This window comes from Vulpes lagopus, chromosome 24, assembly GCF_018345385.1.
Source record: "Vulpes lagopus strain Blue_001 chromosome 24, ASM1834538v1, whole genome shotgun sequence".
Taxonomy (NCBI): Eukaryota; Metazoa; Chordata; class Mammalia; order Carnivora; family Canidae; genus Vulpes; species Vulpes lagopus.
In genome coordinates, this window is record NC_054847.1 from 50,855,777 (window position 1) to 50,878,139 (window position 22,363).

Consider the following 22,363-nt stretch of genomic DNA (forward strand, 5'->3'; position numbering starts at 1 on the left):
AATTCATCTGAACCCTGAGGCCAAGGAAGCAGACATCTAACTCCTCCACTCTGTGTGTGTGTATAGTTGTACACAGATGTGTGTGTGTGTGTGTGTGTGTGTGTGTGTGTGCCTTGTAAGAGCCAAGATCAGAAGGGCAGCACACATATTGTGCCCTCAAACATTCAGATACTGAAGAACAAATAATCTACAACAACCCTTTTTCTAAAACTCTAGAGGCCAGAAATACTTTAGAATTCAAATTTTTTTAGATTTTAGAATAATAGAAAGATGCATATACTGTACATTAACTCACAGCTCCAATGGGCTATTGGGCAGCACCCCACAATGAAGTAAGTATTTCTATTCTATGATACATGTATAATCACAGTAAACAGGATGCAGAAAGAAGAAATGCCACCTCAACCAGTACTGCTCAGGTTCTGCAGCAGCTATATTCAGGTCCAGGCAGTTTTACACCAAGTGAGTTTTGAGAAATCTTTGAAAGTTTCAGAGATTCTGGATTTTAGAACTGAAGACATGAGACTGTAGACCTTTCCTAGAAAACTCAGCAAGGGATTAACAAGAAAGCTACCTTTGTTAATCTACCTCAAGATTTTTCCTCATGACCCTTATTATTTCTTTTTTAAAGAAACATTCTCTATTTTGAATAAACTCAGACTTATAGAAAGTACAAGAGTACAAAGTTTTTCCTTATACCTTCACCCAAATTCCCACATACTAGTATTTTATTTCCACTTTTTATCTACCTACATAGCTATCTTCTTATGAACTGCTTGCCTGTAAGTTGCAAATACCCCTTCACCCCTAAATTAATTTTCTAAACAGTCTTTGTCTTTTATAATCACATTACAATTATCAAAACCAGGAAATTAATACTGAGGTAATGGTAGGACATTTTCCAAATTTTGCATTTTGTCCCACTCATGTCCTTTATAGTGCCACAGTTCCTGTTTGGGTCCGATTCAGGGTCACACTTTGGATTTAGCAGTCATGTCTCCCTGGGTTCTATACTGGAAGATTTCCTCAGACTTGCTTTGTCTTTCAGGGCCCTCACATTCTGTAAAGAGCATAGGCTATTACTTTGTGGAACCTCTGATGTTTGAGATTTCCTCATAAGTAGATCTTTTAGTGCATCCTCCCAGGAAAAACAGGATTCCCTTCTATGTCACTACTGTTGGTGTTAACTTTAGCCACTTTATTGAGCTAGTGTCTACCAGGTTTCTCCAACCTTCCTTTGTAATTAACTAATTCCTTAAGAGAAGAATTAGAGGACTATATAACTTTGGGACTATGTAACATCAAGGAAGATTTGACATTTTAAACTAAACAAAACTGGGAAAATTAAATTTAGGTTAATTCCACAGAAACAGTTCAATGGATTTTAAGGGAAAAATTTCAATATTCACAAGATATATATTCCGTGTTTTCAGCATTTTTAGGCCAAGTACAGAAAGGATCAATAAAAGGGGAGGGCACAGCAGTTAAGAAATTCAAACTCATCCAATTTATTTAAATAAACTTTTATATTTTATCTAGCAAAAATTATCCCAGTTATTTAAGTTAATAGTACTCAAATACAGTAACATTTTTATTTTTTTAATGATTCCTTTTACCTTTGTATATCAAATGTAAGCTTACAGATCACAAGAGACCCTGCTAAGTTTTTTTTTTTTTTTATAAAATAATTTTTCGGGGCATCTGGGTGGCTCAGTGGGTTAAGTTCAGATCAAGTTATGACCTCAGGATTCTGAGATCAAGCCCCACGTTGGCCTCCTTGCTTGGCAGAGAGTCTGCTTCTTCTCCCTCTCCCCTACTCGTGCTCTTGCTCTCTTTCTCTCAAATAAAATATTTTTTAAAAAATAATTTTTCTTTTACAAAAGTTGGAAACTAAATTTAAAAATCAAAAATTGGATATCAAAAGTGTCCCTAATGTAAATGTTAGAGAAAATTATTTTCGCCCTATCCTATATCACTTTGGAGCATATTAATTCCCTGGTTAAGAATCAGCAAAACAACAAATAAAAGGACTAACCAGCTACACTGGGAAATCCTACTAGATGTTCCATTTGAGGGAACTAAAATCTCATTACCACTAAAAAAACAATAATAATAAAAAAAAAATCACATTTTATCTTAATACTATTTTAAAGAGATGGAATTCTGGAAGATATCTAACAACAACAAAATAATTGCTCTAGTCTTATGGCTCATTGACAATATATATTCAATGCTTTGTAGCACTGTTCATTGGCAGATTCAACAAAAAGCTTTTTTGTCAAATATACACTTAAGTGATTGGCAACTAGTAAAACTTTACATGAACATATATTCTAAGCACAATCCTTGAAAATAAATCTAAATCAAGAATGCAACAAACAAAACAAACAAAAAAAACCCCACATAACTATATGTCCACACAAAAACCTGTACATGAATGTTCATAGCAGTATTATTCATAACAGCCAAAAGGTGAAAAAATCCAAATGTCCATCAACTGATGAATGGGTAAATAAAATGTGGTATATCCATACAGTGGAATATTTTTAGCAATAAAAAAGAAATTAAGTACTGACAAATACAACATGCATCAACCTTGAAAATGTTAAGTGAAATAAAAGTCACAAAAAACCACATACTGTATGACTGTTTTTATGAAATTTCCATAACAGGCAAGTCTATAAAGAAGGAAAGTAGATTAATGATGGCCTAGGACTGGGAAGGATCGAAAAAGAGGAGTTATTGCTAATGGCAAGATTTCTTTTTGGGGTGATGAAAATGTTCTGAAATTAATTGTAGTGATGCTTGTACAGCTCCATGAATAAACCACAAACCAGTGAATTGACACTTATTAAATGGGTGACTGTATGGTATGTGAATTATTCTCAGTGAAGTTATTGAAAAAGAGTAACACAACATACTTCTAGAGATAAATCTTCATGAAATTCATTATCAAATTTCATTTCATTCTGTGTCCTTAACTATTTAAACAATGTGAGTTTGCTCCTTTATTAAGAGAATCAAATGAGTACTTCCTATAATTAAATATTTTTTTATATTGTTACTATAAATTACTAAAAAAAAAAAAACCGAAGTGGGACATTGTTTAGGAAGTTAGGGAACAAATATAATAAAAATTCAGAGTAAAGTCTTAATTAAGCAATTATTTCTGAAGTTTTAGAAAGCCTTTCCCTGTGGATGCTTATATTTCAGTGTTTATGATTATTTTTTAGGTAGCATATTCCTTACAGGTGATGAATTTAATGCTACTGAATAAAGGCTTGTACATTCTCTAGAATAAACAAAAGCTAAGTTGTAATCTTCCAAATATATAAAGTTTGAATCATAATAGAGTTGGAAGCAGTCCCTAATACAAAGTTATATATTACCATTATTAAAAATAAATCCCAGGCTATTCATCAAGCAGTTCTAATTAAATAAAGACTCAACACATTTTGTGGGCTTTAAAATGGAAGCATCCCCTTAAAAAATACTTATGACCGGACCCTCTCTACTTTCAAATGGACTACTGTAGTAAACTGAAGTGTTTTCCCTAAAGAGGGAATAAAATGAAGGTAACTAGTATCTATCAGTTCCCTAGTTCAAACACTAAATATTTACACATAATTAATGAGAAACCAGATAGCAGCCAGACTATTTATCTGATGACTAAATTCCATTTATTAGTTAAGGGTATTTGTTTTGTTAATTTATGATATATTTATTCTATCATGTTCTGGGTCACTTCATTTTGTTCTCATCCAGACATTGTGTTTTATGACTTATTTGATTTTGTTCTCATACAGACAATTAGTTTCAAAATATTTGGACCAACTTGTCATTTCTTTTTGAAAGCAGAATGTCTTCCTGAAAGTGTACCTTGAGCCGCAAACTGGTCATGTGAAGCCTCAGGGAGAGACACCGATGAGGGCCCAAAGGGTGGGAATTCAGTACTCCCCGATGAAGGTGTCACCTATCAAGCAGCAAAGGAAATTATTTTATTCCTAACATTCACTCATTCATGTTCCCACATAGTAAGTGAAACAGAAACAACATGTACAGAAAATATCCTTAAACCAGAAGGTTTTTAACAATACCACACTAGTTAGTATGACTGGAAAACATTCCATATCTTGAGAGTTGTAAGTTTTTTGAATGGCACTTCCTACCTCTTATAGGACCTGCTGGATTTTATGTAAATCAGTAACTCAAAGGAGCAAAGTTTTGACTTAAAGCCCATTTAGGATTTTAAGGTCTGGATAAGGCCTATCCCCTCTTATTGCCCAAATGTTAAAAGCCTTAAAACATGCTCCTTTAACTTTGGCATAATTCACTGTTTCCCTAAGATAGTTTGCTCTATTTGATTCATAAGAAGAGGGTTTTTTTTTTAAATAAGCTTCAAATAGCACACACAAATTTTCAAAGTGCCTAAGAAAAAAACCAACAGAAATAGGTCCTCAGACCTTTCCCCATATCACAAAAGAACTGTTTCAGGCAGTATGTTGACACTGTGTTTCAGAATACAGTATTTTTTAAAACATTAAGCATAATATAAATTCTGTAGAAGGCAAACAATTTCATCTACAGGTTTAGAGATGAGCAGACTGTGTGGTCTCCTAATACAGGAAAAGTTTATACTTATGTGTTTGGCACCTTCTATGTGAAAAATATCTTATCTAGAGAGGTCAGATCACTCTTTTTCTTACCATCAATTTATTTTCTCTGAAATAGCCTGAACTTCCCATACCTGGATAAGCTCCATACAGTGCATGCATACCGTATGAGCTGTCACTAGAACTTATGAATCAACCCTACCTTGAACCCAGATACCACACAGCTCAGTGCCTGTATATTGATTGTATATGTATCTTAACATATAAAGTAGGGCACCTTAGACTTAATATGATAGAATAAAGCAAAAACCAAGGTTATTTTTGTTTTCACTTTCTGTTAGTAAAGAGAATACAAATCTGAAGAAAATGGCTGATGGAATTTATATACAGTTTTTAAAATTGCCTTTCAATTTAAGACTTTAATCATCTCTCACCACTTCAAGTATGACATCACAATAACAAATAAATAACAGAAAGCTGTAGTCAATAAACATAAGCCAAGCCCATAAAGTCATATAAAAAAGTAAACCTGGATAAATTTCAGTCTAAATAAACACTTATAAATAAAATATTAAATACCTTATTTTATATAATATTAGATCCAGGTAATGGGAAAAACCCTAAAGTTTATTTTTCTGATAATGATATTTACCTACAACTGGGTCTAAGATATGTGAAAAAAATTCCTGTCAGCAGACATCCAAATAGCTTTCATGGTCTATAAAGACGACAATCATAACTGAGACGGTTATCACAAGACACAGGAGCTGACCAATTAAATACAGAGCCTACCACAAGCTCCTTTGTTTGTATAATAAAATTTAGGAGGACAACGATGCCAGAATCCTTTACCTTTTCATTGAACATCCTTTCAACTGACACTCAAGCAATCCTCACTACACAAAAACTACCAACAAAAACACAGGTAGCATTCAGCGCAGGAAGGCTTCTAAGGCCCACTGATTACCCTAGCTCATTAGAAGAAAGGAAAGTCATAATGTGTGACCAAAAGGTCAGATATTAATAAAAGTTGTGATTTTCCTCAGTATAGTCCAAGGAAGTGATACACAAATTTAGACAGTATGATTTTAGAAAGCACCTACCTAATAGTTGTATTACAACTTACTCTATATGGTTGAGAAAACACAAGGACTTCTTTATATACATTGTTTTAAAATTTGATTATGGGTGACTTATATTTCTACTAACTTATCTATACTTTAAAATTTGCTATATTTCCACATTATTATTTTAACAAGTAAAGATAAAAATATTAAACTGAATGGCTTCGGTTCTATGCTCAAATCCTTACTTGTTTGAAAATAATCTCCAATGGTACTTTTTTATTATATGTAATAATATATACATCCATATGTAAATATGTTACTTGTGTATCTTGAAATCCAAGTAATCACTAGTCCACTTTGAAATTCAAGTATTAGCTTCTGGAAGTTGAAGGGGGTTCACATGAGCCTATGCCATAGGTAGAAGAGGGCTGATCCAGTCTAGGTCCTCACCTGGGATCAGGACCACAAGAAAGGGTCCAAGGTCACACTCTAACTAGGATTCTCAGTTGAGGACATGACATATATTCATGATAGCACCAATACGCTCAGGTCAGAGGAAGTCCTCAGACAAACTTCCAGAATGCTGGCCAGCCAAGCTGAGTATGGCTAAGTCACCTCTTGCCCCAGAGCAGAGAACATACATTCTCACCTGCGATCTCCTCTCTCTACCCCATAGTAACCAGAAAGCCCCAGCTGTGAGGTCAGGGCTGTCCTCATAACAGTGAGTCTAATTCTTCTATCACTTGCTCTATTCATTAGGATGGCTTCAGTACAAAATCACAATCTAGACATTTTCCTCTTTCCTGTTTGCCACATAACACAGCCTGAGATTTTCAATTTACATTCCCTTGATAAGACCAAAAAACTGAGTTTTCCTTGAACTGAAGTATATATACTTCTAGCCTTATCACCTTACTAGTATTATAAAAGGCAATAAGCCTGTTAGTGCAGATAGATTGGTGTTACTTAAAGCCATTGTCCTAAAAACAGAATCAAATTTTGCTTATAAAAACTAAAAAAGATAATAGCCTTTTCTTCAACGTGTTTATAAACAGATTTGATAGCTAAAGAAGCTTTCTGAATCATGCCTTATTGTAAAAGAGGCAGTTACAATTTTAAGAGTCCCTTTGAAGTAGCAGAAAATAGCAAAGTCATTTACCATATCAAAGTAGAATTTGGGCCATTTCCATCATATAAACAAAATGCATCAATGTTCAATACTATTTTCTTTGTATTCTGCCCTACAGAAATGAAGAGTTCACTGGATGCTTCAAAGTTTCTGAAAGCCAATTTAGGACTTGAATATTTTATCTGTCAAGTAATTTTGTAATATTTTCTATCCTCTTTCATCAAAAGTAAATTGGTTCCCAAATAAGTTATTTGGTTTTTAAAAAATTAAAAGAGAACAAAGGAAGAAAATGAGGATCCGTGAGATGAAAAAGGGTACAAATCTACTCACATTTTTAATAAAAGTATGAAGGCTTCTAAGGAACTCCAGGTTTCACATGTTCATTACTATAGATGATACCTGGCTCTATGCCCAAGAGCAGAAAAGCTCTGGCACAGTTCACAATTTATAATTATTAATTCTCACCAAATTATAACAAGAACTTTAAATCACTTTGACTATATATAGATCCATGATTCAAATAGATTGTGTACAATACAAATATATATAGATCTATATATCTCTAAAGGAGTGAGTGTAAGATGATATATAAGATTCTTGCCTAACTATAAGATCACTCACTCACATGCAAGAGACTTAACCCTAGGATATAGTCATAGTCTCAATGCCCTACTGTATATAATTTATGAGAAGAAGTTTCCTAGAGCTTGTCCTATTCCACTCTACATTAGCTTTGTGACCCTAGGCCAAATGCTTGAATTCTTGAATATACCGCTTCTTCACCTGTGAGAGGGTACCACATTCAAATGGTGTAGATTTAACACCTTAACCCATCTGTAACACTACAGCAAACAGCAAACTAGAGGCTATTAACATCTAAATTGTAAAGGCCAAAAGTCGACTCTCTACATATGTCAAAACTAATTATATAAAATACAGTTTACCAAAATTAAGTATATTTTAGTACAAATATAAAACCTGAATCCATTTTATTTTAGTTACAGTTATCTGCTTAATAAAATTGTTGAAATCTATCTCAAAATGCTTTTGCCAATTTCCTTAAATGCTTGCACTTGACACTGATGGCTTATCCCTCTATAGTAACTTAGTTTGGATAACTGCAAACACACCAAAGTGAATACAGGGGGGAAATACAGGGGGGAAAAGCCCCACAAAATAAATACTATTTTCTCTAATGATTTTTAAAAGAAAAATTATTTATAAAATAGTACCATGCACAGAATAGAATGAATATTCTATTTTCACTAGCTATTACAGTCATTCTAATGTCACATACAAAAAAAAATAGAAAAAACTAATATGGCGGCATTACTAACCATCAATATCTAAGTTTTGTTAAAAGAATTGATATTGGGATCCCTGGGTGGCGCAGCGGTTTGGTGCCTGCCTTTGGCCCAGGGCGCGATCCTGGAGACCCGGGATCGAATCCCACGTCGGGCTCCCGGTGCATGGAGCCTGCTTCTCCGTCTGTCTGTGTCTCTGCCTCTCTCTCTCTCTCTCTCTCTCTGTGACTATCATAAATAAAAGTTAAAAAAAAAAAAAAAAGAATTGATATTAAGGGTGCCTGGGTAGCTAAACTGATTGAACATCTGACCCTTGATTTTGGCTCAGGTCATGATCTCTAGGTTCTTGGGATTAAGCCCCACATCAGGTTCCCTGCTCATTGGGGAGCCTGTTTCTCCCTCTCCCTCTGTAGCTCCCTGATTGTGTTTTCTTTCACTCTGTCAAATAAATATTTAAAATCTTTAAAAAAACAAAACAAACAAACAAAAAACCAATACACCTGTTTATTTTCATTGTACTACAGCCCTGTGGCCTATATTCCCAACACTTAGGAATTAGAATCTTACTTATATTTCCTTTCTAACTATAGTATACAAGTTCTTAGATCCTGGGTAATCCACAGTTGGTTGAAATTTATTTAAACAAAGTATATCATTTTCTTTCTCTCCACCATCATGCAAATTGCTGTCTTTCCAGGTTTTCCTGGGGTCACCACACTGGAAAGATGTACCTACTCTATCACTAATTCCTATGTGAAAACTATTTTTTTTAAAGCCTCTTCAATTCATCCCTGGTTTAACTGTCCTTGGTCTACTCTTCATTCTATAAAATAACTTGTAACGACCATCACACAAATGCCAATATATATTTTGTAACTTCAACTGTAATATTTAATGTATTTTACTCTGCTGAAATATCTTTAGAGCTGTATCTTTATAGCTATTATGGCTTACCTCTTCGAATCCAAAAACAGACTTAGCTCTCTTAGCTAACCCCTAATCTGGTAATTAAACTTTAGCCTTTGTTTCACACTCCAAACAAACTAGGCATTTTCTGAGTATCTAATACTTTCAATAGCACCACACAACTTGGCATGCAGTTATTTTTTCATTGTGCTTTAAGTTCTTGACAAGACTTTCAACTCTTATAAGATGGTACTGAATCCTCAGACATATGTGACTATCTTTTCAACTCCCTGTAAATGTGTGCATATATTTAAGAAAGATTAATCTTTAAAGCTCATTTCAATTGCTACTTCTCGTACATGCGCTCTAATGTAACCTCACTGCACCCTGACCATAACATCTATCATAGCACCTATCACATCTGCTTTGTCGTGAAGGAGTGGAACATCATGGCCAACAACTTGAACCAAACATACTTCTGGATTCAAATAATGCCAGCACTGGAACCTTGACCAAGATACTTATTCACTGCATGCCTTAATCTCTTCTTTTGTAAAATAGCAAAAGTAAGAATGACTTTCAATACTTTTAAGTTTATGAAGACCCATGAGTCATTTCTCTTTAAATGTTTAAATAAACTAAAATAAAATCATTTTAATTTAAACTTGTGTTCCCAAAAGTTTCAGAGAATCACATATTTCACAGAGAAAAGCTCAAAAGGAAAGAAACCACAACTCCTTTATTTTGACAATTGATAAAACGGATTAAAAAAACATAGACATAATTCTGCTCAACGGCAGTAAAAAAAGAAGACCACATTTTGGTCAGAAAATTGTTGATGCATACTGGTGTATACTAAGCCTAGGTACCCACCTAATGTGGATATTTCTAAGAAGTAGAAATGAGACTTCAGGAGGAAAAACAACCAATGCCTGACCCTTCCTACATATGAGAAGGAGACACTGAGCTGGAAGGAAGCCATCTCTGAAAAGCCACTTACGAGGGCACTGCCCCAAAGTGAAAATGACACTCCTTACCCTGTCTACACTTTATAAACAAACATGTCCCAATCCCTATAAAGATTGTCAAACAACTGAACTAATATATTCATTAGGGAACACCATCAAAGTCCCTAAAATAATATTAACTGCCCAGAATGGATAATGACCTAGCAACAGCACACTAGATGGTATGACCCAAATCAAAAGATAGTGCTTTCCTTAGAAAGACAAAATGGAAAAATAAACAAACCAATAAATAAACTGCATCTTTTGTCATATCTGGGAAGTAGACTAAATAATGATATAAATAACCAGGTACACTTATTGGCAAGATTTAAATCCACTGAACAGATACCTCAATTTGTAACTTCAACATATACTTAATAAAGTATTAGCTGATGTAGGTATGACAGCTTAGGTTTAAAGTAATACTGGTATATGGGATGCCTGGGTCGCTCAGTCGGTTAAGTGTCTGACTCTTGGTTTTGGCTCAGATCATGATCTCAGAGTTCTGGGATCCAGCCCTGAGTTGGGTCTGCACTCAGTGGTGAGTTTGCTGAGGTTTCTCCCTCTCCCTCTCCCTCTCCCTCTCCCTCTCCCTCTGACCCTCCCTCCATCCCATGCATGCTCTCTCTCAAAAAAATAAATAAATCTTTGAAAATAAATAAATAATTACTGGTGTGATGAATAAATTCCCCGAATTTTTTTTCCTGTGAACAAAGACAGATAATATCTCTGACATGACAAAAAAAACATGATTATCAGTAAAATTGGGGTAATGAGACTACTTCTATGAATAAGTCACCAATCTGGTGACTAAGAGTCACCAATACCAAAGCTCTTCTATTTGGAATCAAAAAGAAGAAAACAAAGAGTTGACTATAAAAATTCTAATAGAGGGATCCCTGGGTGGCGCAGCGGTTTAGTGCCTGCCTTTTGCCCAGGGCATGATCCTGGAGACCCAGGATCGAATCCCACGTCGGGCTCCCGGTGCATGGAGCCTGCTTCTCCCTCTGCCTGTGTCTCTGCCTCTCTCTTTCTCTCTCTGTGACTATCATAAATAAATAAAAGTTAAAAAAAAATTCTAATAGATAATTATCTTTTGAGAAACTATACAAAATCAATCTCACAAAGAACTATAATAAGAATTCTTAAAAAAAATAACAGATTTTATTGGTATATATTTCTAAAAGAATATGTAACATCCAAACACAACCAAGTTGTAAGAATCTTAGGCTCTATTAAGTACTTCTATTTTAATAATGACTAAAATAAATATTTCCAAAATTTTTCTCAAAATATCTAGTATCTTGATCTCTGAGATTTGTTATTATTAAAATATCTATTATTAGGTATATTGTATATGTTTATTATTATTATATATTATTATCTCTTATAAAACAGAGAAATGCAAAAGTACTCAAATCTTCTTACGTATGATAAATACAATTTGGTATTTACAAAATAGCTAAGATGACTCAAAGTTAATTAGAGCAATTACTACTTACTGAGTTCCTACTATAAAGCAAACAACTGAAGCATGTACAAATTTCAATCTTAGTCTATAGATAGCCCTTTTAATAGACAGCGAAGTCTAAGAATTACTTTTAAGCATATATTAATGCTGCCCTTCTGTGAATTAAATAACTAATACAGCTCCTTTTTGCATTTAATCATATGATTTCTCTTGTTGAAACAAAAATACATACTATTTCTAGCACAGAAAGGAAAGCATGACATCTAGTGGAAATGAGGTAATTAGTCAACTTTTCCAAATAAAGGTTCAATGCAGCAGTAACCACAAACTCTTCTGAGTCTACAGAAAAAAAATGACACCTAAAACTGTAGCAAAAAGTACCAGTGTTGGGATTCCTGGGTGGCTCAGCAGTTGGGCATCTGCCTTCGGCTTAGGGTGTAATCCCGGAATCAGGGATCGAGTCCCATACCAGGCTTCTTGCAGGAAGCCTGCTTCTCCCTCTGCCTGTGTCTCTGCCCCACGACCCCCACCCCCCCGCCGTGTCTCTTATGAATAAACAAAATCTTAAAAAAAAAAAAAAAAGTACCAGTGTTGAGAAACTAACTATAGGAGGTGAATTTTATTACTGCCTTATAACTATCTATTATGCTCACATTATTTTTGCTCCTGGAAGTAGGAGTGCCATGCGCCTCTGCCTTCCTGATAGATCTATGACACAGTAACTGTTCCTATCATTTCTTATGCTTATAAAAAAAGTGAAACCTAGTATCAGTCATATTTAGAAATACTTGGTGTATCTCAAACTTTTTAGAACAAAGCAACTTATGAATGAAAAGAAAAAGGAAGGCAGGCAGGCATAAATTTCAGGTATTTCAAACAATGAAAACAAGCTTCTATCTGACACAAATATTTAGAAATAATGTTCACAATCTTTAGTACCAAACTGGAATCACTTGAACGGGCCCACTTTCTCCAAATTGCTTTGTCCTTAAGCAAAACCGCACAGTAATCAAGCATTATTATCACATGGGATCTATTCTATTACTACTGATAAACATTTTTAAACTTTTATGCTTCTCGGTCTATCAAATAAGGTATAAAAAAGGTTATAAATTCATCTAAAAGGGCATTCAGCATAGCTATATGAGTACATGGGACCCTAGTTAATCACAGCTATTGGGACACCTGGCTGGCACAATCAGTGGAGCATGGGACTCTTGATCTCAGGGTTGTGGGTTTGAGCCTATGTTGGCTACAGAGATTACTAAAAAAATAAATAAATAAATTTTTAAAAATAAGTAAATCACAGCTACTTAAATCATAACCTTATACTCTGTAAACAGTCTTAATCTGTCCACTGTGTAAATTCAAGTATTTTCAGAGATTCAAAATGAAGCACTCATGCATTCTTTAGAAGTACCATTGTTTCCAAGGTGGAGAGAGAACTTGGATCTTGATCTTGATTGGACATCCTAGATGGAGCTCTCCAAAACTTGAATGAGTCATCTAAACCTGCAACAACAGGAAAACATCAACATAGTCTCCTGGGTACCATAACATTGAACAGAAAGATCACTTGTTACAGAAAACCAATCAAGAACTAAGGAAAAAAGTTTGCTTAATTTTTATTATTCTTAATTAATTTATATATAAAGCTTGTTAAACATTTTAATGACAATTAGTGGACCTTGCTTAATCTAATATAATTCATCAAGACCACCAGCTCCCAAACTTTAATGCGCATAAGAATCATAAAGGACTTGTTAAAGTTATTTCCTGGGTCCTATTGCCAGAGATTCCACTCCCCTAAATCAGGATGGGAGCCATAACTCTGCATGTCTAACAAGCTCACAAAAGATTTCAATGATGTTGAACACTTATTTAAAATGTTCAGACAGGGCAGCCCAGGTAGCTCAGCGGTTTAGCGCCGCCTTCAGCCCAGGGCGTGATCCTGGAGACCCGGGATCGAGTTCCCTGCATGGAGCCTGCATCTCCCTCTGCCTGTGTCTCTGCCTCTCTGCCTCTCTCTCTCTCTCTCTCTCTCTCTCTCTCTCCCTGCATGGAGCCTGCTTCTTCCTCTGCCTGTGTCTCTGCCTCTCTATCTCTCTCTCTCTCTCTCTTTTTTTTTTTTTTTTTTGACACTTCTAGGGCACCTGGATGGCTCAGTCAGTTAAGCGTCTGACTCTGATTTCAATTCAGGTCATGATCCCAGGATTATGAGATCAAAGCCCACAACAGACTCCGAGCTGGGCATGGAACATGCTTAAGATTCTCTCCCTCACCCTCTCCCCCCACCCCATATCCCTCCCTCTCTCAATCTGGTTTTTTTTTTTTTTTTTGGTTCAAAAACTTCATCAAATGTCATTTTCCTCTTAATTCCTCCAAGAACTGAGCAGAAAAGTGAACTAGAAGTTCACACTTAAGTATTTCAGGGTAAAGGAATTATGTCTACAATTCACTCTTAAATAGCTCAGAAAAACATATATATACATGTATATTGCATATAAATAAATGCATATAAATAAATTTTTTAAATTTATAAACACATACCCATATACATGTAGGGGAACAAATACCATAAAATGTTAACATTTGAGAATGCTTATACTATTCTTGCACCTTTTCTGTGAGTGGGAAATTATGTCAAGATTTTCAAAAAATAGTAGCAAAGACTAATCTTAAAATATAACTTATTTTTTAAATCATTAAATTATTTATTATTATGAGACAACAATATTAATATGTGCTAAGATCATAGGAAATCTAAAGAATCTAGAAATAGAAATAAAAAGGTTTCAGCAAGATATTTTGTTTTCTGTTTTGGTTTTTTTTTTTTTTTAAGATTTTATTTATTTATTATTGAGAGACAGAGGCAGAGGGAGAAGCAGGCTCCATGCCAGGAGCCCAATGTGGACTCGATCCCGGGACTCCGGGATCAAGCTCTGTGAAGGCAGACGCTCAACCACTGAGCCACCCAGGTGTCCCTCAGTAAGATATTTTGATAAATGGGTACAGCAAATAGCTTTTTGATATATTAGCAAAACAAATTAGAAAATTTAGTAGAAGGGGCACCTGGGTGGCTCAGTGATTGAGTGTCTGCCTTTGGCTCAGGTTGTGATTCCTGGGTCCTGGGATTGAGTCCCACATTAACTTTCCCACAGGGAACATGCTTCTCCCTCTACCTATGTATCTGCCTCTCTCTGTGTGTCTCTCATGAATACATAAAATCTTATAAGAAAAGGAAAGAAAAGAAAAAAGAAAAAATGTAGTAGGAGATGAACCAGGAGAGACTCCTAACTCTGGGGAAACAAACAAAGGGTTGCAGAAGGGGAGGAGGATGGGGGGATGGAGTAACTGGGTGACAGGCATCAAGAAGGGCACTTGATCAGATGAGTGCTGGGTATTGTACTACATGCTGGCAAATTGAATTTAGATAAAATTTTTTTAAAATTAAAAAAGAAAATTTAGAAGGAAAAGGTCTCATTCTTGATTACCTAGAAAGAACCTTCCAAAAAGTTTAAAACATCAAAAAGAGAAGAAAAAAAAAAAAACAGTAAAACTTTACTGAAGGGCACGAAATAACTTATAAAAAATTAATAAGATGTCAAAATGGTTTCCATGAAGAATTTATAACATAGAAAAATGCTTAGGCAATGTTTAGTGAAAGGAAGGAACAAAAATATACATAGATATGAACACAATCATGTAAAACAAACAAAAGCTATAGGATGAGAGAAGATGAGAAAATCCACCCTGATGTTAACAAAGGTCATCTCTGTGTAGTGGGGCCGAAATAAATGTTCTCCTGGGTACTTTCAATTTTTTAAAAATATTTTGTAACAAACACACAGGTTATGTAGGTTTTCAATAGTTTTTAAATAGATTTCATAAAAATAAAAATATACTTACCATTTAAATCACTACCTTCTGAAGTTCCATCCAGAGCAGAAAAATTCAAATCATATGTATATCGTCCCAGGTAACAGTGTTTTATCATCTGATTCAAATGTTCATAGAAATGGCAATGATATAGAAGAGCCTGAAGGGCAGGTTTTCCTATGAGCGACAGGCCAGAATCCTCATCGTGGACACAGGGACCCTGTAAGGAAAAGAGGGAGAGAAAAAGAAAGACCTGATTATAATGTAATTTCTTCAAAAAAACCTGCTGTCTGCCTCTCAACCCCCCCGCCCCAAAGGGACCAAACGGGTCCCAGGTGCTACCATGATACTTATACCTAACTGTCCTTCCACACTCAAAGCAGCATGACCTAGGGCAAATATTTCATAGTACTCTAAGTGTTTGCTGCCTAAAAATCCTCTGAAGGCAGAAGGCTGATCTACTCTTGAGGGATAAACATTAGTTTACAATGCATCTATAAAATGGTACAGTTTTAACCAAGTAATTACATTTCTTGATCCACGAATACAGTAAAAGCAGTATTTTTCAACCTACACAGAATATTCAAATATCTGAAATAATGTGATCCAGTAATTATGTTCCAAATTATTTTTTGCACCTATCAATATGCCAGATAAAAATGAAAAGACTCATCACTACTCATGATAAAATCTGTTTGCCACATTACTTCTCACTGAATTAACTGTGACAACAGAAACATGTAGGCAGGCACGCATGCGCGCAGGTACACGCGCGCGAGGGTGCGCACACGCACACACACTCGCTTTCCATCAGGAAGCTGAGAAGAATCTGCCATTCTATGATTTTAATCTTATTGCACTTTTTTCCAAATAATCTTTTCGTGCTGCCACTTATTACTTTTCCTGGAATATCCAATGGCAAAAGTTAAGCAGCCAGGATTGGTTTAAAGTTTGCAAATAAGCCTGTCCCTGGCTTATAATTCTATTTTTGGAAAATGACAATAAAGTTATGATTTTTAAAAAAGACCATAAGAGAGAGAAAAATAAAAGACAGAAAACAGCAATCTAAGTTCTAGCAGGAAAGGTATGGTCAAAATATATCCAAAATGTATCATTAACTCTGAGATTTGTCTTTTCTCAGGCCTCCTCATCACCAAGGAAAAATGGATGTTAAAACTTACTATCCGGAAGATAAAATAATTCAAAGTTAAAGGTTTAATTAAATCAATAAGATCATTTCAATTAATCTTTTTTTCAGGATATTATCATTATAATCAAATATCTTACTTCATTATTAAATAAATTTTATGGTTATAAATTTGTTATTGCTGTATTCTAGTAATAAAGCAATTTACATATTTAATAAGAAATAAGAATATATAATAAGCAACCAGCACATGATGGCCCCTGTGTAACTTTAAATTTTGAGGTCTGGAAGAAGCAGACAAAACAGAGTAAAGTACAATAACAGGGTCATGTGGCTGTCTGTTAACCATGGTATATGTTTCAGACAATGTGGCCCTTTCATGTACTACTTTATTTCATTATTTGGGATGAAATAATTCATCCCAAACCACAGAGCCAATCCTAATATCCACAGCTTCAAACTCCTCTATCTTTTAAGCAATTTACAACATTCTAAATGTACAAAACGTGAAATACAGAGACGATTTGTAAGAATTGCTTAAAATCATGAATTAAAGCTCTCATTACAATAATTCAGAGAAGGAATTAACAACCAAGATGAGAATTATAAATAATTCAGCTAAATGTACTAGCTTAGCTCCAACTACTTAACAAACTTCAATAAACCAATAAAATAAAATGATTAAACAAAGTAGGATGATACTACCTTTCTAAATATATTTCATAATGATGCCCAGAACAATTTTTAAATATTATTACACAAATTACATAAAATTTTTACTTTTCCAAAATTATACCTATATACTTATTTCCTAGATAAGTTATACCACAGTCCAAAATTCATAAATGTTTAACAAAAATAAGTAAAGGAATATAAACTATATAAATCTTAAAAACAAGCTCTTCAAGAGCTCTCATTAAATCTATTGATTCTTTATTCTCTAAAGGTTTCCTGAGGCTGATGGTTATACCAATTGCTAAAAAGAAAGGTAATACAAACTCACTGTCTTGTAAACCCACTTTTTCAGGGAGCCTGGGTAGCTCAATCAGTTTGACTTGCTCAGGTCATGATCTCAGGGTCCTAAGATGGAACCCTATTTTGGGCTCTACCCTCAGCAGGGAGTCTGCTTGTATCTCTCCCTAGCCTCACTCATACTCCTCATAAATAAATAAATAAATAAATAAATAAATAAATAAATAAATAAATAAAAGAAATGAAATCTTTAAAATAATAATAATAAAAATAAAATCCACCATTTTTTTAGTTTTAAGTATTTCCAAAGTAAATGAGAAATTACACATATATAGAACTGTAGTAGTTATTCCCTAAGTATATATAATTATCATAGTGATAATCATTAACATAATCACATTTACCCTTCAATTAATATACAAATAGTCTCTGACTTACAATGGTTCAACCTATAATTTTTCAACTATAATGGAGCAAAGTGATACATATTCAGTAAAATCCACACTTCAAACTTTGAATTTTGATTTCTTCCTGGGCTGGTGATATTCAATAACATATTCTCACAATGCTGGGTGGGCAGCAACAGCCAGCCGCAGCTCCTAGTCAGCCAATGATCACAAGGGTAAATAAACAGCTGATTCAATCACATGCTTTTTATTTTCAGTACAATATTCAATAAATTACAGGAGATATTCAACTGTTTAATTATAAAACAAGTTTTGTATTAGATGATTTTGTTCAACTGTAGGTTGGTAGAAGTGTTCTGAGCACATTTAAGGTAGGCATGGTTAATCTATGATGTTCGATAGGTTAGGTGTATTAAATGCATTTTCAACTTATGATATTTTGAATTTAATAATGAGTTGACTGGGACATAACCCCATTGTAAGTCAAGGAAGATCCATATTTTAAAATGTTTTTCTCTAGTCCTTATGAATATAAAAAGAAAAGATTGAGAAAATGATAACAATATAAATCATAATAAGAAATGCAAGTTTAAAATTCCATCTACTTAATAAGGTTTCAGAACTCATTTTATTTTTTGTGCCTGGCTGGCTCAGTGAGAGAGGCATGAAACCACTGATTGTGGGGTTGTGAGTTCGAACCCCATGTTGGGTGTAGAGATTCCTTGAATAAAAACTTAAAAAAAAAAAAAAAAAAGGGTACCTGGGTGGCTCACAGAGTTAAGCATCAGATTCTTGGTTACAGCTCAAGTCATAATCTCTGGGTGATGAGATCAAACCCTTTGCTGGGCTTCATACTCAATGCAGAGGCTGCTTAAGGTTGTTCTTTCCTTCCCCCACTCACATCCTCACTTGCTCTCTCTCTCTCTCAGATAAACAAATAAATAAAATCTCTAAAAAGAATCTTTTTTTTTCTTTGCCTATATATCACAGTGAAAATTGCTTCAGCCTACCAGGATTGAAGAAATTAAATTAATTCTAATATGAACAAAAGGATATCTCAGAAAATAAAGACTAAGATAAAAATATAAAAGATAAGGAGATAAAAAGAAAATCAATTCGAGAGACCTAATATAGGACTCATATGATATATGGAAAGAGAACAAAGAAAAGTTATTTTTAAAATAAATAAATATGAGGGATGCATGGGTGGATGCATGGGTGGCTAAGTTGGTTAAGCACCCAACTTTTGATTTCTGCTCAGGTTCATGATCTCACGGTCCTGGGATTGAATCCTGCTGAGCTTGGAGTCCACTTCTCTCTCCATCTCTCCCCGCCCCCGTCCCTTACCTAGCTTGTGTGCAAGCACATGCACACTCTCCTTCCCACTAAAATAAATAAATCTTTAAAAAATTAAATAAATAAATAAATATGAAAAAAAATGTGTCAGAGTAAAAAAAAATAGAACATCTAGGTCTTCAAATTAAGGAGTTTAATGAGTGTCAAGCACGAGCAATGAAAAAGATATATAACCATAAAATTCTAGGACATCAAAGATAAAGAGAGAATGATAAACAAAAAAGTTGGCCATAAAGAGGTAAAAGAGCCAAATGGGCATCCAACTTCTCATCAGCAGTATAGGATGTCAGAAGATAGTAGAGCAAAATTCTTATAAGGAATGATTTCAACCTATCTTGTAACTACCCAAACTATCAAGTGCAATTTAAATACATTTTCAAATATGTAAGAACTCATTATGTTTGTTGCTCGTGTACTTGTTTTTAAGATAGAAATATGATTATTTTGAAGATGATTTCTAGGAAAAAGTATCTCAATCAAAAAGAAAGGATGGCTAAGAGTTTAGAAAAAAGTGTGATACGATATAGACTTACAATTCAAAGAAAAAAATTAAATAGATAGATAGCCAGGGACAGAAACTCTAAGGGAAAAAAAAAAAAATAAGTCACCCAAATCACTTAATTAGACACACACAGACACAAACTTATGCATGTATATATACATATATATTAGAAATATACATATAAATATTAAAAACTCTTAATACAATAAATATTAGACAATTTTTCTTCTGAGCCCTGTAAGTAGAGATACAGAAATATAACCACAGCCCAGTAAGTGGCTCTATAGTAAATCACTAGTTTTCAATTTTTAGAATCAACTTACATATAAACCAAGACTGAAGAGAATATGAACGTCATCAACATTCACAAAGTAAAAGTAAAGATAAAACTGACAAAGATTAGCAGAAGTGAAAGAACAGGAATACCTTAGCTACAACTTTCTCACCTTCTAAATGAGGGGACAGAGATATTATCCACAGGTAAGAAGACAAGAAACAGCAGGTAGAGAAACTAAGTCTGGTAATAGAACTAAATTTGCAAGACATTATTTAAATGAGCTAAATCCTGTGTATCAACACAATAAAGGAACAAACATTATAGCAAACTACTATTTAGATATGAAGGTAACTACCTAAAGAATTAAAATCGGTAGGAGGTAAAGCTGTCTCTGTGAATGAAAAGAGGCAGTAAATTTCATTAAAAGCTCTAATGGTTGTTTTAACCACATACATTTATTACTTAAAAAAAATGCTTCTAAAAATACAAACAATTCATCCAAAGTATTTTTAAGTTCTTAAAGAAGATCAAGTCTGGAATATGTACATATGTACATATTACACCATTATTTTTTTATTCGATTTATTTTAACTAATATTAAGCCTGAATCCCCATTCTCAATGTGCCAAAGCTTCCTAGTGGCAATGGCATGTTAGCAACAGAGCTTTACTCAGGGCAGTAAAGCCAAACCCAGCATATGCACAAAAAATGGTCTGACTCAAGCTTTCCATAGATGACTAATGGTACAAGGTCCCAAACAATGAAGCTTTTCATGCATACACAAGGTTCCGCTCCACAGATCCATCAGTAATTGATGGGGCTGTCTTCTGGCATAGTGGGGAAATCAGCATGGTCTAAGTGCTCTGTCTTCGGATGTCTATATCCTTACCAGACTTGCCCTCAGGTGAATGTGCTGGGGCTGTCAGATCATCTACAAAATTGCCAGGGAGAGTCGAGAAGGACAGTATGCAAAGAAAGAAAACTCTTCAAATCACCAGGTACCATTACAAATAAGTTTGCAACGAAAATCGTAAATTATGTCATAGAACACTCCAATTAATTTGAAAACATTGTTCTCAAGGATGCAATAAACTATAATATTAATTTAAAAACATATATTTTACTCCTAGTGTCATACTCATTTACCTGTGGTTCAAAAGGAACTAGAAGCAAAGTAAAAATCACATTTAAGAAAAGCAGACAATACAGGCACCTGGCTCAGTCAGTGAGCACATGACTTAATCTCGGGGTTGTGGGTTTGAGCCCCACATTGGGCATAGATGTTACTTAAAATCTTTAAAAAAAAAAAAAAAAAAGACTAGAGAGTATTTTCAAGAAGAAAAAAGAATTATTTTAATATGTAACAAATTAAAAAAACTGCTGTAATATAATACAGAGATTGGAAAAAAATGACCCTAATTACATAAGCAGAAATCCCTAATTACATATAAATTATGAATACAGATAAAATGATATTGCTTCTCTGACACCAAGTATTTATTGTTTTGTGAAATCAATACTTAGGAGGATTCATGATGAACACCTTTAAAGATGAAAAATATGCACTGATAATTATCACATCAAATATGAAAATGATGCATACTGCAACAATAAATGAGTGGACTATCTACTTAAAACGCAAACACATATGCAGTTTCCAGTTGTGTCCACCATTAGTACACAGAAGCAATGACTCTATCCCTCTGTCCAGGAATAATGAAAACGTCTAGAAGCCATATCTCATTTCCAAATACCATTCTCCATTAAAAGAAATCAGGGCTCTCTGAGTAAATATCTGATTCTAAGCTGGGGCTGGAAATTCTGGAATATCTTGCTATACCAGAAAATACAGGAGTGCTCAAAGACTAAAGAAAATAAGTTAAAAGGACAAAAGATTCTTCATGAAGGGGTGCCTCTAAGTCAAATCTGGAACAATTTGAATATCTAAAAATAATGATAGAAACAGGCTACAACTCATAAAACAAAGAGCCTTTGAGTCTACACTGAAATGTAGAAAAAAAAAAAAAGAAAGAGAAGAAAGAGAAAATGAAAGCTCTTTCTTATAGTAAAATGTAATAAATGTAGAAAGAATGACATAATTAGAAAGTCACCATTTGGCAACCATTCTATTATAATAATCGCTTCAGACAAGAATGGAAGTCAGAACTAGTGGAAGAAAGCTGATGAGAAGTAGGCATCAGTGCAGTCTCAGAGTGTCTTCCTGCAACAGAAAAAACTGAAACTCCATATGAAGGAAACATGCAGGCTCTACCTTAACCAAGTTATCAAAGTCAGTATGCCTAGTAAGGGGACAAACAGATGATCT

At 34.3% G+C, this 22,363-nt stretch overlaps 1 protein-coding gene across 2 annotated transcripts in view; it reads right to left on the reverse strand.

The window, feature by feature from the left end:
• Positions 1–22,363, reverse strand: part of RTTN (rotatin) — a 142,786-nt gene that overhangs the window by 37,813 nt on the left and 82,610 nt on the right. For both annotated transcript variants that reach the window (XM_041739584.1, XM_041739583.1), the window contains 3 exons: positions 15,407–15,596; positions 12,918–13,009; positions 3,880–3,973 (listed from right to left, as the gene is read on the reverse strand). In XM_041739584.1, the coding sequence (XP_041595518.1) occupies positions 3,880–3,973; positions 12,918–13,009; positions 15,407–15,596 (376 nt within the window). The remainder of the gene's footprint in view (positions 1–3,879; positions 3,974–12,917; positions 13,010–15,406; positions 15,597–22,363) is intronic.